General features: G+C 50.5%; 1 protein-coding gene across 1 annotated transcript in view; it reads right to left on the reverse strand.

Moving 5' to 3' along the window:
* The window catches only part of ACTN1 (actinin alpha 1), a 117,218-nt gene extending 105,669 nt beyond the window's left edge, over positions 1-11,549 (reverse strand). The window contains exon 1 of the mRNA XM_007942313.2: positions 11,445-11,549. Within this exon, the coding sequence (XP_007940504.1) occupies positions 11,445-11,549 (105 nt within the window). The remainder of the gene's footprint in view (positions 1-11,444) is intronic.
* Between the last annotated feature and the right edge of the window lie 3,643 nt (positions 11,550-15,192).

Here is a 15,192-nt window from a genome sequence, read left to right on the forward strand (position 1 = left end):
TATATATATATACATATATATATATAGATATATACACATTTTTTAACCATAATTTTTAAAAAATACAAAAGAGCTCCACCACATTGAGGCTGGAACAGAGACCCTGGTAAAGTCCCTTAACCTCCTTTCTGAACCTCACTTTCCCCATCTATAAAATGAGGATACATTTGCTCATCACAATTAAGAAAGTAGAAACTACATGTGAAAGCATAAATGTTAAAAATCACGAATCATATAATGAGTACTCAACTATACACCATATTGTGTTGCTCTGTTATTATCTTATTATTTCATTTACGTAAGCACGGCCTCCCAATTAAGACATAAATGTCTTAATAGCAAAGGATGTGCCTGTACTTCTGGTGAAGAGCCAAGCTGTGAGGTCAATTCATAGCCTGGCTTACTAGCCTGGACAAGTTACCTAACCTTTCTGAGCCTCAGCTTCTGTCTGTAACACAAGGAAATAAGCCGTTAGTGGTTCAGTGGTAGAAATCTCGCCTCCCATGCAGGAGACCTGGGTTCAATCCCTGCCCGACATACCTCATGCCCAGCTCCCACCCACCTGACAGTGGAGGCTTGTACTTCTGCTATGATGTGGAGCAGGTTTCAGCGAAGCTTGTAGACGAACATGGACTAGGAATAAAGGCCTGGTGATTTACTTCTGCATCAGCCAATAAGAACCCTATGAGCTACAAACAGTCCAGTCATGGAGGTGGCACAGGACTGGGCGGGGTTTCATTCCATGGTGCATGGGGTCAACCAGGAGTAGGGGCCATCTCACCGACAGCTAACGCCATCACAAGGAAAATAAGAGCATCTTTCTCAAAAGGGTTGTCTGACAGTCTGAGGTCATCCAAACCATCCAGCCTTGAATCAGTGGGAGCTGTAATTCATTTTACTTATTTGGGGAACCAGTAAGTTCTTAATAAATACTGATTGGCTGGATGATGTGAAACAGATTATTCTCCTTTCCAGTTGCCCTTCTCTCAGCTTCTCTTCCCTTCCAAGAAGTTGATAATGTTTACATTGACCCTCTAATATCTTGAGCTCTGAAGGAGCTCTGGTGGTGCAGTGGTTAAGGCATTTGGCTGCTAACCAAAAGGTTGGTGGTTCAAACCCACCAGCTGCTCCACAGAAGACAGATGAGGCAGTCTGCTTCCATAAAGATTTACAGCCTTGAAAACCCAAATGGGGTCGCTATGAATCAGAATCAACTCGATGGCAGAGAGTTTAGTTTGGTTGAGTCTTGGGCCTTTGGTATGCTTTGAGCCAAAATGAAAGGTTCCCCTAAAGGATCAAGGGTACCAGCACCTTCGTTCACAGCACTATAGGCTGTGAGCCTGTTATTTCATATCTCTAAGCTCAAGCTCCTCATCTACCCAAGTGTGATCATCCCACATACCTCACAAGTCTGTTATGAATGTTAAACAAGGCCGCCAACAGAACACATCTCTAACACACAATGCATGTACAAAAAGGATTTATCTATGTCCTCTGCCCCCATCCCTGTGGGTGACAGGCTTGGAGAGGACTCCATTCCTTCTCAACCAAGAACGGATCCCAGTCCCAGAAGTAAGTAGCCAGCTGTAGCCAAAGACCAAGCAGGCGGTTTCCAAGGTAACAGCATCCTCTGCATCTACTCCCATTTCCATCCTCAACTGCCTTTTATTCTCCTCCCACCTCTGTAGTGGGCTAAGCCACCTTTCCCCACTATTGCTAGGCAACCTCCAAGAATGGTGTAGCTGCCTTATGGGGAGAGCCCTCAGCCTTCCCCTGCCCCTGCCCCAGGGAAAGGCTGCCCCCCCCCTTGGGTCCCCATCCTCTTAACCCTTAAAATGGCAGAAAGGTGTGTAGGTGAGAAGCCATCACTGGTCAACAGGGTTTGCAGACACAGGTTCATTGTGAATTCTCTAAGACTTGGACTTGGGGACCTAAGGAAGGCCACTCCCTCTCCCACCCCAGCTTCTGTCTTGCCTATGCTTATCTGGGATCTAATCTTAGGCAGTTTCCAAGAAAAGGGTCACATCATACCTAGTGCTTTCTATGACAGCTGCCATTCTTAACTTTTTCCTCTTAAAGGCTCCCAGTCACTCAATGTAAACCCAGATCCCTGGCCCTAGAGTCAACAGCAAGAGAAGGAGGACACACAGATGACGGAGGGCAAGGTGGCAGATACCATCGGACAATCCCTTGGGTGCATTCACCTGAGACACAGGACGACTGGCAACTGTCTTTTTCTTTATATTATTTAGTATTTTATGAAGGTCTTTTTAAAATTGAGATATAATTCACATACCATAAAATTCTCCCTTTTAAAGTGTACAATCTAGTGGTTTTTAGTATATCCACAAGATTATGTAACCATCACCACAATCTAATTCCAGACCATTTTCATCACTGAGGTTTTGTTTTGTTTACGTTGGGTTAGATGTTCCTAGATAGGGAAACATTTGTTTCATAAGCAGCAGAGCAAAGTGGTGAGGAGTGCTAACTCTGGAGCCACATTGCCTGGCTTCAAATCCCAGCTCCATTGCTGGCTGTATGATCTTGGAAAAGTTACTAAACTGCTCTGAATCAGTTCTCTATTCTACAAAACAGAAACAAGAGTAGTGCCCACCTCACAGGGTTCATGCATGTAGAGCACTTAAGACAGTTCTTGCTACTTAATTAAAAAAAAAACAGAAATAAACAAAAATATCCATGATAATACATTATTTTTTCTCTTAAATACAAAAAAAAAAAAAAAAAAAAAACTGCTGTTGATTCAATTCCGACTCATGGCGACCCTGTGTGTTACAAAGTAGAACTGCTCCATAGGATTTCTTGGCTATAATCATTAGCAAAGCAGATTGCCAGCCCTTTCTTCCTCAGGGCTACTAGGTGGGTATGAACTACCAAACTTTAGGTTAATAGTCTAGCACAACCAAACGGTTTGCAATACCCAGTGAGTGACCTATGATACTAGGTAAGAACCAAAAAACAGACCCACTGCCACTGAGTTGATTGCAACTCATAGCAACCCCCATAGGATTTCCAAGCTTGTAAATCTTTACAGAAGCAGACTGCCTCATGTTTCTCTCACAGAGCAACTGGTGGGTTGGAACTACCAACCTTTTGCTTAGCAACCCAATACCTTTATCACTGTGCACTGAAAGGCAAGTCACTATCATTATTATTATGAGGAATGGAATTTTTTTCAACTAATAACCAATCCTGTGCCTGCCAGGTCTGAGAATATAACCCTGCCCCAGTTGCTAGAGACAGCCACAATTTTCACTCATTTTTCTGGGAGAGCGCTGGGTCTGGACTAAGACCTTTTGCTTATCTCCTCTGCAATCAATGGTACCATTTGGGGGTGGCTGAGTGGGGCGTAGGTGAGGGGGCGGCACATGACTGCTTCATCACACAGCTTTGGAGCCCCCACATCACTAGACCACACTCAAGGTGCCCCACGCATTCAGACCTTGCCAGACTGCCCCCAGCCAGAGGAGACAACAGACAAGTCAGGGAAGAGTGGGCCTGGTCAACCTGGCTGAGAAGGAAGGATTCCAAAGGCCCTGGACCTGATGCTCAGTCTAAGAACAAGTAGGCAACCTATGGTCGTTTATCAAGAGGAAAGGAGTCTCTGGGTGCTGCAAAGGTTAATGTGCTCAGCTGCTAACCTACAGGTTGGAGGTTCAAGTTCACCCAAAGGTGACTTGGAAGAAAAAACATCAGCCATTAAAAACCCTGTGTACACAGCTCTACTCTGAAATTACAGGGTTAGCATGAGGCAGAACCAACGGCAACTGCGTTTTTGGTTTCTTTTTTTTTTTTTCCTTTGTTTTTAAGAATAACATGGGCTTATATATACTCATATGAAATAATATATAGAAAAACAAAGATAATTAGTGATTACCAGGGGAGGGGAGAGGGGGAAAGGAGTTTTTGCTTAGGGAGCATTGTGTTTATGTTAATGGTAGTCAGATAACTCAGAAAAGGATAGTGGTAATGTATGTAATGGTTGCATAATATGAATTAGCATCAGTGAATTGTCCATATAGAAGTGGTCAACTGCTGAAAGTTTTGGTGTATTTTCACAATAAAAAAAGAACAGATAATAAAGAAAGAAAGAGTAACGTGAGCTTTCAGGGTGGCTCTGAGCCCTGGTTTGCTAGATGTCCTGTCCCTCAACCACTCCCCAAGGTTCTTTGCCTCAGTCAGGGCCAAGTCAGCGGCAAGCAGTACTCCATCCGATAGCCTGGCAGATGAAGTCCAACCTGGGCTGAACCAGTCTGAAAAGGATGAAGGAACTCGGCAAAGGGGATTTCCTCTGCTTGCAGCCACTGTCACGACCTTGGACTAGAACAGCCCAAACATCTTCAGCGAGTGGGCTCAGGGACCTCCCTAATATCCTTGGTAACTCAGCCCAGTTCAATAGTGGCCTTGAGTTCCCAGCAATCCCTCTCCAGTTGTCTCATCCCTGGGGCCTTTCCTGCAGGGATGTGGATCCAATGACCACACTGAAGAGGGGATACAAGCCCCAATATAACAGCCCCTTGGCTCCACACTATGTCCTAGGAAATCCTGCCCATGCTCAGGCAGGCAAACTGGCTGGGCTGATCCCAATAACACCTGGACAGATGCATTAAGCCTGGTGGGGCTTGAGAGTGCGTCCTGTGACCATGAAGACAGCCTGGCCTGGCCTTTGCTCTCAGAAGGTAAGAAGTCAGCTCTGACAGAGCAGAAAGAACAGGAAAGAGGAATGGGAGAGAACAACGGGAGGGAGTGGTCCCTGGCCTGCAGCAGCTTGCAAGAGGCAATTCCTATACCTGCCTGGGTTACTCACTCTGCCCTTTCACGGTACTCCCCTACTTTTTCCTTCTCTGTCCTCTTCTACGTTACACACACACACACACACACACACACAGCCTAACTGCCAGAGAGGTGAGGCTTCTCAGAAGAACCTCCTTCAAACCCTAGATATCCTGTAACATCGGTGAGGCTTCTCAGAAGAACCTCCTTCAAACCCTAGATATCCTGTAACATCCAGTTCAAATTCTACCACCTCTCTGCCTTCCCCACATCCCAGGCCACAGTACTGGCTGGCTCCAGTCCTAGAGTGGCTGGCCTTTGTCTTGGCCATGCCCTAGCCATCTTCAATGCAGCCTGGTATGATTCTGTGTCTCTCTGGTCTGCTCTCTACCTAAACCATTTTCCACAACCCCAACACAAGAGTCGAGCATCTGGTACCCAACAGTGGTTCAACTAATGGTCACTGATTGACTCCACAGGAGGTACAGGTCACAGGACTCACAGGAACAGGACTATGCTGAGATCACCTCTCAGGCATGCCTGCCCTGCCTCAGCCCTGGGCCCATAGGAGGATCAAATCCTACATGACAAGTCCTCAAGCCAGGTTTATGGTATGTGCCCCCTGGCCAGGTCCCAGCCTCAGGCCTTCCTTGGGAATATGGAGAAGGAAGGCCAAAATGCCAACCAGCAAGTCCAAACTACAGCACACCCATTTGGCTTAGTTATCTCCACACTCAGAAAAGCCTACAAGGAAGGGATTGGGACCTCCTCCTTCCCTGTACCCAGCACCAATTCAACATTGCACAGCACCTCCCTAAAAAGCCAGAGGTGAGGAAATTCATTTCCTCCTTTTCCTTTTGGAATAGCCATGATCCACAGCCTGCAGGGCCTTTTCCTCCTGTAAGCCCAGCCTCCAGTGGCCCCAACAGCCCCTCGAGGTCCTACCATTCCTCAAAACGGGAAAGTCTGGTTTTCAGTGCTCTCCAGGCCATCTTGCACCTGTCTAACCTGAGGCAGCCTAGGTGGCAGCCAAAAGCAGCCCCAGCCTGCCTGGTCCAGGGCCGGCTGGCCTCCACAGGGACCAATGCTCCAGGTCCCTGTCCGTCTCTCCCCTGGGCTTTGTCAGTGGCTATGCACCAATGTGGCATGTCTTCTCATCTCACCCAACAGGGAACAGGCTTTGGAAAGGAAAGAGGCTGCAACACAACCCTAAGTAGGGTGGGACAAGCTGCTGGGTGGTGGGTGAGGCCCAAAGAACATCCCTGGCTATTAACAGTGAGGCTCCAGGACATTCTGGGGCTAAATCTCTTTAAGAGGAAGTTCGTACTTTGTGCTAATGGTACCTGTACAAGCTAATAGGCTTTTAAGCACTTTTAACATCCATCCCTTCATCCTGACTTCCCAGAAAGTAGCAAAAAAGAATAGGCAAGAGATCTTAATCTCCATCCTACAGGTGAGGGGACCAAGAATCAGGGACATCAAGTGACTTAGAATGAGCCAGAGCTGACCTCAGGGACAGAAGTCAATACACTCTTACCCAACCTTGGCTCCTTCAAAGATAGGCTTACATATCAGATCTTGTCTCAAAGCATATTGAGTAAAGGCCATAGAAACTGCTTCTTCAAAATACCAGTTGCTATCAAGCCAACTCTGACTCATGGCAACCCTATATGTGTCCACAGGGTTTTCAATGGATGATTTTGGGGAAATGGACTGCCAGGCCTTTCTTCTGAGGCACCCCTGGGTAGACTTGAACTTCCAACCTTCTAATTAGCAGTTGAGAACATTAACCATTTCCACCACCCAGGTACTTCCTCAAAACAATAACAATGTTTGAGCACATACTAACTATGAGGTGCTGTGCCACATTCCCAACATACATTACCTCATTTAAACCTCCACACAACTATATCAGGCAGGAATTAATATTTTCCCTGCATCCCCATCAGCAGCCTAATTAGGCTCATAGCCGGTAAGTGGCTTGCCCAAGATCACACAATGGAGGGGCCAAGATTTGAGTCCATCAAGTATGCCCAAAACACATCAGTCTGCAGATGTGGGGCCAGGGTGCAGCTCCGGGTTGGGGTGGTTTATCTGGAATATAAAGCATTTTATCCCTATCCACACCCCCAGCCCAGAGTTGGAGTCATGCATGATGGCATTTATTCACTCATTTAGCAGTATTTTTTGGCCAACTACAAGCCCAACCCTGGGTTAGGCACTAGGGATTCAGCAGAAGCAACACAGGTGGGATCCCTGCTCACAGGTAAAGGAGCACAGAACAGTGAGGGGTATGAGGATGGAGACTGGAGCCAGACCTGCTCTTTGAGGTTTTATGTCTGTCTGACAGGCAAGCCCATCAACCTAGTCTGTGGGTCCTAACCTTCAGAGAAAGGAGCTCTGGTGGCATAGTGCCTAAGGCATTTGACTGCTAACCAGAAGGTTGGTGGTTCAAACCCACCAGCCACTCCTTGGAAGGAAGGTTGGGCATCTACTTTGGTAAAGATTTACCTCTTCAGAAACCCAAACGGAGTCACTATGAGTTGGAATTGACTCAATGGTAATGAGTTTAGTTTTGCTTTGATGAACCTTCAGACAGGGCAGATGGCCCTGCCCCTACCCAGATAAACCCATCACAGCACACCCTCCCTTCTTTACAGTCCCCCACCCAGACTGGAGGCCTTGGTTAGCTCCTGTGCCAGTCAGTAAACCCGGAGGCCTGCCTTCCTGTGACCTGTCAGCTGTAGGTGCAGGCTTGGGACCTGGGCCTCATTTATCAACCACCTCCATTCGTCTGTCAAGCCCGGCACTGCTCCTTTCACCCATCTCTGTCTGTTTCAATGTTCATTCACTCAACAAATACTAAGCTCTTGCATGATTAAAAAAAAAAAAAAAGCTGGCACCAGTGGGAATCCACACTAAGCAGGAGTCTCCAGGACTTAAGAGGGAAGAGAGAATACTATCAGAAGCCACCAGGTTGCGTATCTTCTCACGCCAAGGTGGGCATTAGTCCCACTTTACAAACGAGCAAGGAGGCTCAGTAAGGCTAAGTAACTTGCCCTAGAGCACAAGCTGGAAATGTCAAGCTGAGATCTTTCTCAAAGTCTATATGCCCGGCTGCGTGACACTGGCACGCACATCACTGTAAGGGTGCAGGCAGGACCCATGTGAGAGAATAAACCGGGGCTACTGTCACCCTGAAAAGAAGAGCATTCTGCTCTGTGGGCCACAGAAATGGTGGCTTCAAAGCCAAACCCTGACGTTCAGAAAGTGTATGAAAGCTAGGAAAGTATGAGAAACTCTTTCATGCCACGTGCTCCGTGCTTAAGCTAAAGGCATTTTGTGTCTGGAGGCACCAAGCCTAGCCCATGAACTCTGCACAGCAACCTCACCTGAAGTCATGACGCACCATGCAGGTTCTTGAGTCATGCCTCCTACCTGCACAGACTTCTACCAGCAATCCACATCAGTCCTCCCCATTCACCAAGGAAGAACTTCTGGTCACATCAGTTAACCTGTCCCCCATAATAGCCCTGAGGAAGTCAGCAGACAGGCATTCATCTCATTTACAGAAGAGGAAACAAGGGCAGCACCACAATAGGGACTGGGTTTCTCCTGTCCCTGCCATGTAGTAGGTGCTCACTTAGTACTTGTTGAATGAATGAATGAAGAGGAGCCCAGAGAAGGGAAATGCCTCGCCCAAAGTTTTATAAATAGTCCATGGCTGCCCAGGGTTAAAACTGAGGTCTTCTGGCTCCCACCCAAGTAGCCTTTGTATCACATCACACTCTTTCCTCCTTCCCTCCTCACACTCACTCCTCTGCCTCTATCTGGAAGAGTCGGTCTTGGTCCACTTGCTGGCTCTGGTCCCACTCAACCCTCGCCTCCCACAGTCAGTAGGAAGGGTGTCGAAAGCAACATGTTACTTAGGTGTGATTCCCAGCATGTCATACCACCTCCTTATATCCCCACCAACCCACTAAAAATTAGGCCAGGCAGAATTTTAAATGAGGAAAGTGAGGCAGAGAGGCCACACAGAGAATTGTTGTTGTTGTTGTTGTTGTTATGTGCCGTCGAGTCGGCCCCGACTCATAGTGACCCCTCCTTGGGTTTCCGAGGCAGTATCACTACAGAAGTAGGATTGCCCAACCTTCCTTCCGAGGAGTGGCTGATGGGTTTGAACCGCCAGCCTTCTGGTTAGCAGTCAAGTGCTTTAGCCACTATGCCACCAGAGCTCCTACACAGAGAATTAGTAGCAGGAAAAAAACTTGGTCCAGACCTGGGTCTAGCCCATAGATCCTTCTGCAGTGTCCCTCTCCATCAACCTCCACCAGAGTGGGTACTAGCTCTCCCAGGTCCAGAGGTCCTCACAAGCTCCAGAGGCCTGGCTCAGCTTTCCTGCCTCTCTCACCAACAAGGGGGAAGAAGGGGTAAACTGCTTGCCCCAACCACAGCTGCATCACAGCCCCACCACGCACTGCGCTGGTTACGTCCCTTTGCTGTTCCTCTTTGCTCATTCTCTCGCATGCCTGGCTCAGTATTAGGAATATCAACTGAGACAATATATAGTGCAATGAGAAGTGCCTAGCACACAGCAAGACCTCAGCAAATGTGAAATCTTGGAACTACTCAGTTTGACCCCTTGAGAGCCAGATTCTCCAGACGATCCTGTTCCTACCTGTCCGTCCAGAGGCCTGCACCACCTCCCACCTGGGTCTATGAGTGACCCCAACTACATTTAGTATCTCCATTCATTTAATCAGTGGTCCTTAGTGCCTACTATGTGCAGGACTGGTGCTCAGGTGGGGAGACAAGAGTTTCTGCTCCCAGGGACCTGGGAGCAGTCTGAAACGGACCTCCTTGGTGGGCAGCTGGCTCAGTCCTGCCCTACCCAGGCACACAGTAGATGCTCAGTTAGCAGGGATTTCTTCTTCTCATCTACTGTCCATGGAAGGCCCCAAGACATCCACTACCTTAATCCCACCTCCTGTTCAATTTAAAACCTAAACAACACTTTATCCTAAAAAAAAAAAAAAAAAAAAGTACCCTGCTTTGCCTCCTGTGGAAATCCAATTACCCACACATCTTTCAGCTCCACCAAAAGCCAATGGTCCTGAGAAATAAGCTGGTGACTCCAGGGATGCCCACAGGACCCCCAGCCCAGCTCTCCCAAAGAAAGCAGAGAGGAAGGGGAGTGGTTAAGAAACTGCCATATTATAAAGAAGTCGCTCAAAGTTGGGGCACCTTCCCATGACACTATATAGGGCCAGGCTGTGCAGAAGCGGCCTGCCCGGCCCCCCCGGGCTCCCAGCTTTGAGGAAGCCCTTTGTGCGTGTGTTTTAAATTACCTCTGCTTGTGTGATGAAGTGAGGAAAAGAGTGCCGTTTCAGAGCTTAGGATTCCTGAGTGAGCTAATACAGGATGCCTTTGGCTGAAAAAAAAAAACTTCAGTCGGCTCCCTAAACTCCCCCCCTTTTAAGTTTAAAAAAGGGAATGAATGTTACCATTTTTGGACATGATCGTTCTCCCTCAAGCCCAGCCCTAACCGCACTATCCAGAGGGACGCGCCATCCTGCACCACCACCCCCACTCCCAGATCAGCTGGGTGGTGGGGAGTGAAATGGGGAGGGACCGGATGGAGGGGGGGCTAGTTCAGGGTACGTGGCTGCCTGGGGCAAGAGCTCACCCCGCAGGCAGGAAGCAGCGGCAGGGTTGTGGCACCCTCCTCCCCAAGACTGGTTTTCTGACCTCTTCCTGCCACTGACCATCGTGCCCAGGTCCCATCGCCAGTTCCGCAACCCAAATCCCCTGGCAAGACGTATAGAGCACCTAGGCATAAATCTCCAAGGAATGACCCCACATCTCCCCGGGGAGAGGCTCTAGCCCTGAAGCTCCTAGACTCAGACCAAGCTCCGAAATTCACCTTCCCCACGTTAAGGGCGGGGGTCGGAGATGCACTGTGTAAACGCTAGCCCATCTGCTGCTGGCAGCTACCGACCCACCACTGAGTTAAGCAATAAAATGGTTTGCCATCCTGACCCCGCCCCCACAGGGCCGGCTGCAGAGTCCGAGTACGCCCCCCGGTTTCCACCGCCCCAGACACAAGTCAGGGGTCCTGCTCCAAGCCGACCCAGAGGGGACCGGCGATCGCTCCGGCGCCAGCTCTCCCACTGGCCTGCAGGCTGCGGCTGGGGGCGCAGAGTTCCAGGCAGCTAGCACCCTCAGGTACCGAGCGCAAGGCGGCCCAGGAAGCATGCTGCCACCGCACGCCATATGGAGAAGCGGCCAGGGGGCGGGGAAGGGAAAATCGATCCAGAGCTAGTAGCTACAGAGCGGGGGTCTCAGCCCCTACCTCCCGCGCCCCACCCCCGCGCCCTAACCACGCAGGGATGGGACAGAAGCAGCAAGGATGCCTGGATCACGGCGCCCACAGCGACCTGCCCGCCGGCGACCCTACCTCCGGGCGCTTGAGGTGGGCGTTCTCCGGATCTGGGGCAGGGGCGCTCTCCCTTCCGCCCGCGCCTGTAACCCAACACCCCAACCTCCAGCGCCGAGCATCACCCGCCCCCGCCCGTGCGCGCCCGGAACCCGTTCGGAGCCGCGAGAGCGGGCCCGGGCCGGGGGCTGCGGCGACTTGGGCGGCCGCTGACCTTTCTCTGCTGCTTCTCCCAAGCCGGGTCCAGGAGCAGATCTCGGTCCCAATCCTCTTCGGGCTGCATATAATCGTTGGTTTGCTGGGAATCATAATGGTCCATGATGGTGCGCGCGTGCTAGGGGCTGGGTTTCTTCCTCCACCTTCTCTCGGGTCTGCGGCGGCGGCTACTGCTGCTGCCCCGGCGTGGCGAGGGAGTGGGCCGGGCTGGGTTGACGGGGCCGGGCTAGCTCCTGTGTGCCCCTTCCGCCGCGGCGCTCCTCCGGGCGGCTGCTGCTGGCGGCGGCGGTGGCGGCAGCGGCGGAGCTCGCAACTCCTGCCTCGGGGCCGACGCTCAGACTTAATCTCCACGCACACTGAGCGAGGCGGGCACACTCGCGCTGCGGGAGCCGGGCGGGCGGGGGCGAGGGAAGGGGCAGAGCCCTCCCGAGGTTCTCCATTGGCCAGACGGAGTTGCCCAAACTTCCCCCCAGCGCCTCTCATTGGGAATTCCTGGCATCCGTCAGCACAGCCGCGGCGCATATAGGTGGACGGGCGGCCCCCGCCGGGCGCGCACGCCTCCGCCCACTCCCCAGGTGCCCACTCCCCTGTGGCTCATGTGACACCAGCTAAGCTGAAAGGGACCGAAGCTTGGGGACGCTTCCCCGAGCTCGGGGACCAAGAGCACGCTCGGGAGCCCCAGGACTCGCGGGGAAATAGACCGATCCCTGGCCAAGGGAAGGCCCTGCACTCGGGCGCGCGGGCGTTCCTGAGCTCCCACGCGCGCTCCAAGCCCCCAGGCTGGCTGCGAGAAAACCCGAAAAGCGTTTCATTTCCTCTTTCCCAGGGAGTCCTGGGTCTGGGCAGATAAGCACCCAAGGAAAGGGTGGGAACGAAATGGAAAGGAATGTCCTGGGAATTTCCTGATCCGCCGTCCCCACCCCCATTCCCTGCCCGGCGTGCCTCCGCCGACCCCTCTGCCCCTAGAGCCAGGGTTCTCGCCAGCGAACTGCGCTCTGAGGCCAGCGAGCATTCCAGCCTCGCTGCGGGGTCCTTTCTGGCCTGGCTCCTAGCTCAGTGGACCTCTCGTCGCCAGGCTTCTCGAGTGGCAGTTGAGTGGCGGACTTCACGGGATCCCCTGCTAGGACCTCAAGGGCGCTCTCAGCTGGCGGATGGGGCTGGGGTTACCTTCGCCGGTCCAGCGCCTGCCTTTCCCTGAACACACACCTGAGCAACATCCTGAAAACGAGGAGGGCGGTGTAAGTGATCTACCTACTGCATGCCTGCCCTCCCTGCCCACACACACACACGCGCGCGCGCGCGCGCACATACACCTGACAGATGGGGAAAACTGAGGTTCAAGGAAGAAAAACTCGGAAAAAGGATGCAACGGGCTCTCAGGACTTCGTAGCCTAACCCTGTAACCTTACTCCTGACAAAGCAAGCTTCACTGTTGAAGGAGGAAGGATAGAAAAAATGACTAAACACCTCTAACTTATGCTTTGTCCCTCTTTCTTGCAGTGTGGCCTAGGTATGCCTCCTCAGGAAGAGGGTTTAAACACGCGCGCCCCACAATGACAGAGAAATGCAGGGCAGAGGCAGACCTCATCCTGGTGGGCTCCTCTGAGTGATCCGGGGTCAAAAGAACAGTAGCGAAAACACGTGCAATAGAGGAGCACTCGGTGAGGACAACAGACTGAGGCAGCCCTGTGCCCCAGCGTTTAGCTCACAATAACGCTTGCCCATATTTGTACGATGAAGGCTGAATCAAATGCAAAACTGCAAGTCTGCCAGTCCAGAGGTGAGTGCAGAGGAAGAGTTTCACTGATAGGAAGGGGAAGGTTAGGAATTAGGAAACTGAAAGGCCACAGACTTCAGCACCGGAAAAGGTGAAGAAAGTGCCAATGATTCTCAGAGAGCAAGCCGATGCTGTTGTAAGCAGATATCCGTGTTGTTACTGCTCCCTGCATCATTAGTCAACCGCACACATTTATGCAAGTGTTACCCGTCAGCGCTGTGCCTCCCACCAGCCCCTGGCTGAGGAAGCACCGCTTCTGAGCCACAGAGACAGCAGATTTATGGGCTATTTTATAATCAGTTCTAAACTATGACTCCAAACCTAACACAGAGGGTAATGATGGTGCTGTATTCACTCAATAAATATTTGCTGAGCACCTTTTGTGTGTCAGGGAAAGTGCTGGTTGGTATGTATACAGAGATGAACATCACACAATTGCTACCCCCATGCAGCCAGCAGAGGCACAGAAACAAAAATGAAATGTAATAAGATGTGTGCTAGGAGAGAGATCTGGCCAGGGTACCGTGGGGGCACAATGGAGGAGCATTCAGCCCAGCATGGGATGACTTTTTGGAGGACGTGAAACTCAAGTAAGTCTTAAAGAAGTCAGCCAGACAGAGGAGGGCGGGATGTTATTTCAGGCAGAAGGAACAGTGTGAGCTAATGCTTGGGGACAGGAAACTGCACGGTATACAAAGCAATGCCTGGCATTTCAAGGTGGCTGGACTAGAAACCCAAGACAAGGAAGGATAAGAGATGGGGCTGGAGAAGTGGCCAGCAGCCAGTTCAGGAGGGCCTGTGCTATGTCAAGGCTAGATCTCAGGGGAACAAGGCTGGATGGAAGGTGGGAGACCAGTTGCAAAGCTGTTGCAGTACCCCTGTTGGAAATGGAGAAGAATGTATTGATAAGAAATACTTAGAAGATAAAAGTTAGAATCCAAACTGTCAGTGTTTGATTGAATGTGACGATGACAGGAGAGCCGAGTCAGAGATAACGAGTGCTACTCTCTGTTGGGAGGTTCATGTGGAACAGACCATGCACTCAGATGGGGATTGCCCAATAAGCAAGGTAAAACCAAACAACCAAACTCACTGCCACTGAGTCTATTCCAACTCATAGTGACCCCCATTGAGTTTCTGAGGTGGTAAATCTGTATGGAAGTAGATTGCCCCCTCTTCCTTCTATGGAGTGGCTGGTGCATTTGAATTGCCAACCTTCTGGTGAGCACTTATGCTCTTTCAACTGCAGAGCCTTATGCACTGCACCACCAGAGCTCCTAAGCAAGATAAGCACAGGCTTATTTTTGCTCACTTATTAATCTGTAGTGAATAGTTTCACATGGCCTTCACCAATCTTATAGGTCCTTACACTTAAGAATCACGTGGGGGTCTTAAAATGTAGATTTTGATTCAGTGTATCTGGGGTAGAAATGCAAATTCTCAGCAGCAGGTTGAGCCATATTGACTCAAAGTCCTGCTCCTAAGCTCATACCTTTAACTCAGAGGGCGATTTTGCTCCCTGACCTTTGGCAATGTCTGAACACATTTTTGGTTGTCAGAAAAAGGTGAAGTTGGCATCTAGTGGCCAGGGGCCAGGGATGCTACTAAACATCCTATGAAGAACAGCCCCCACAACAAAACGCTATTTGGCCCAAATGTCAATAATGCCAAAGTAAAGAAACCTTGCTTTAACCACAGGTCTCTAGTTTGGATGCTCTGGTGAATGTGGAAGTCCAACCAACTGAGATAGAGAATAAAACAGGGGCAGCTTTGGGAGCAGAATCACTGACTGAATTTGAATACACTGAGCTTAAGGTGCCCTTAGAATGTCCAGATTCAGTTGTCCAGCAAGCAGTCAATTACACAGCCCTAGTGCAAGGAGCCCTGATAGCATAGTGCCTAAAGCACTTGACTGCTAACCAGAAGGTTGGCGGTTCAAACCTACCAGCCACTCCTCAGAAGGAAGGTT

Source organism: Orycteropus afer, unplaced genomic scaffold (genome assembly GCF_000298275.1).
Source record: "Orycteropus afer afer isolate SDZICR_OR568_19922 unplaced genomic scaffold, OryAfe1.0 scaffold00088, whole genome shotgun sequence".
NCBI classification, from domain to species: domain Eukaryota; kingdom Metazoa; phylum Chordata; class Mammalia; order Tubulidentata; family Orycteropodidae; genus Orycteropus; species Orycteropus afer.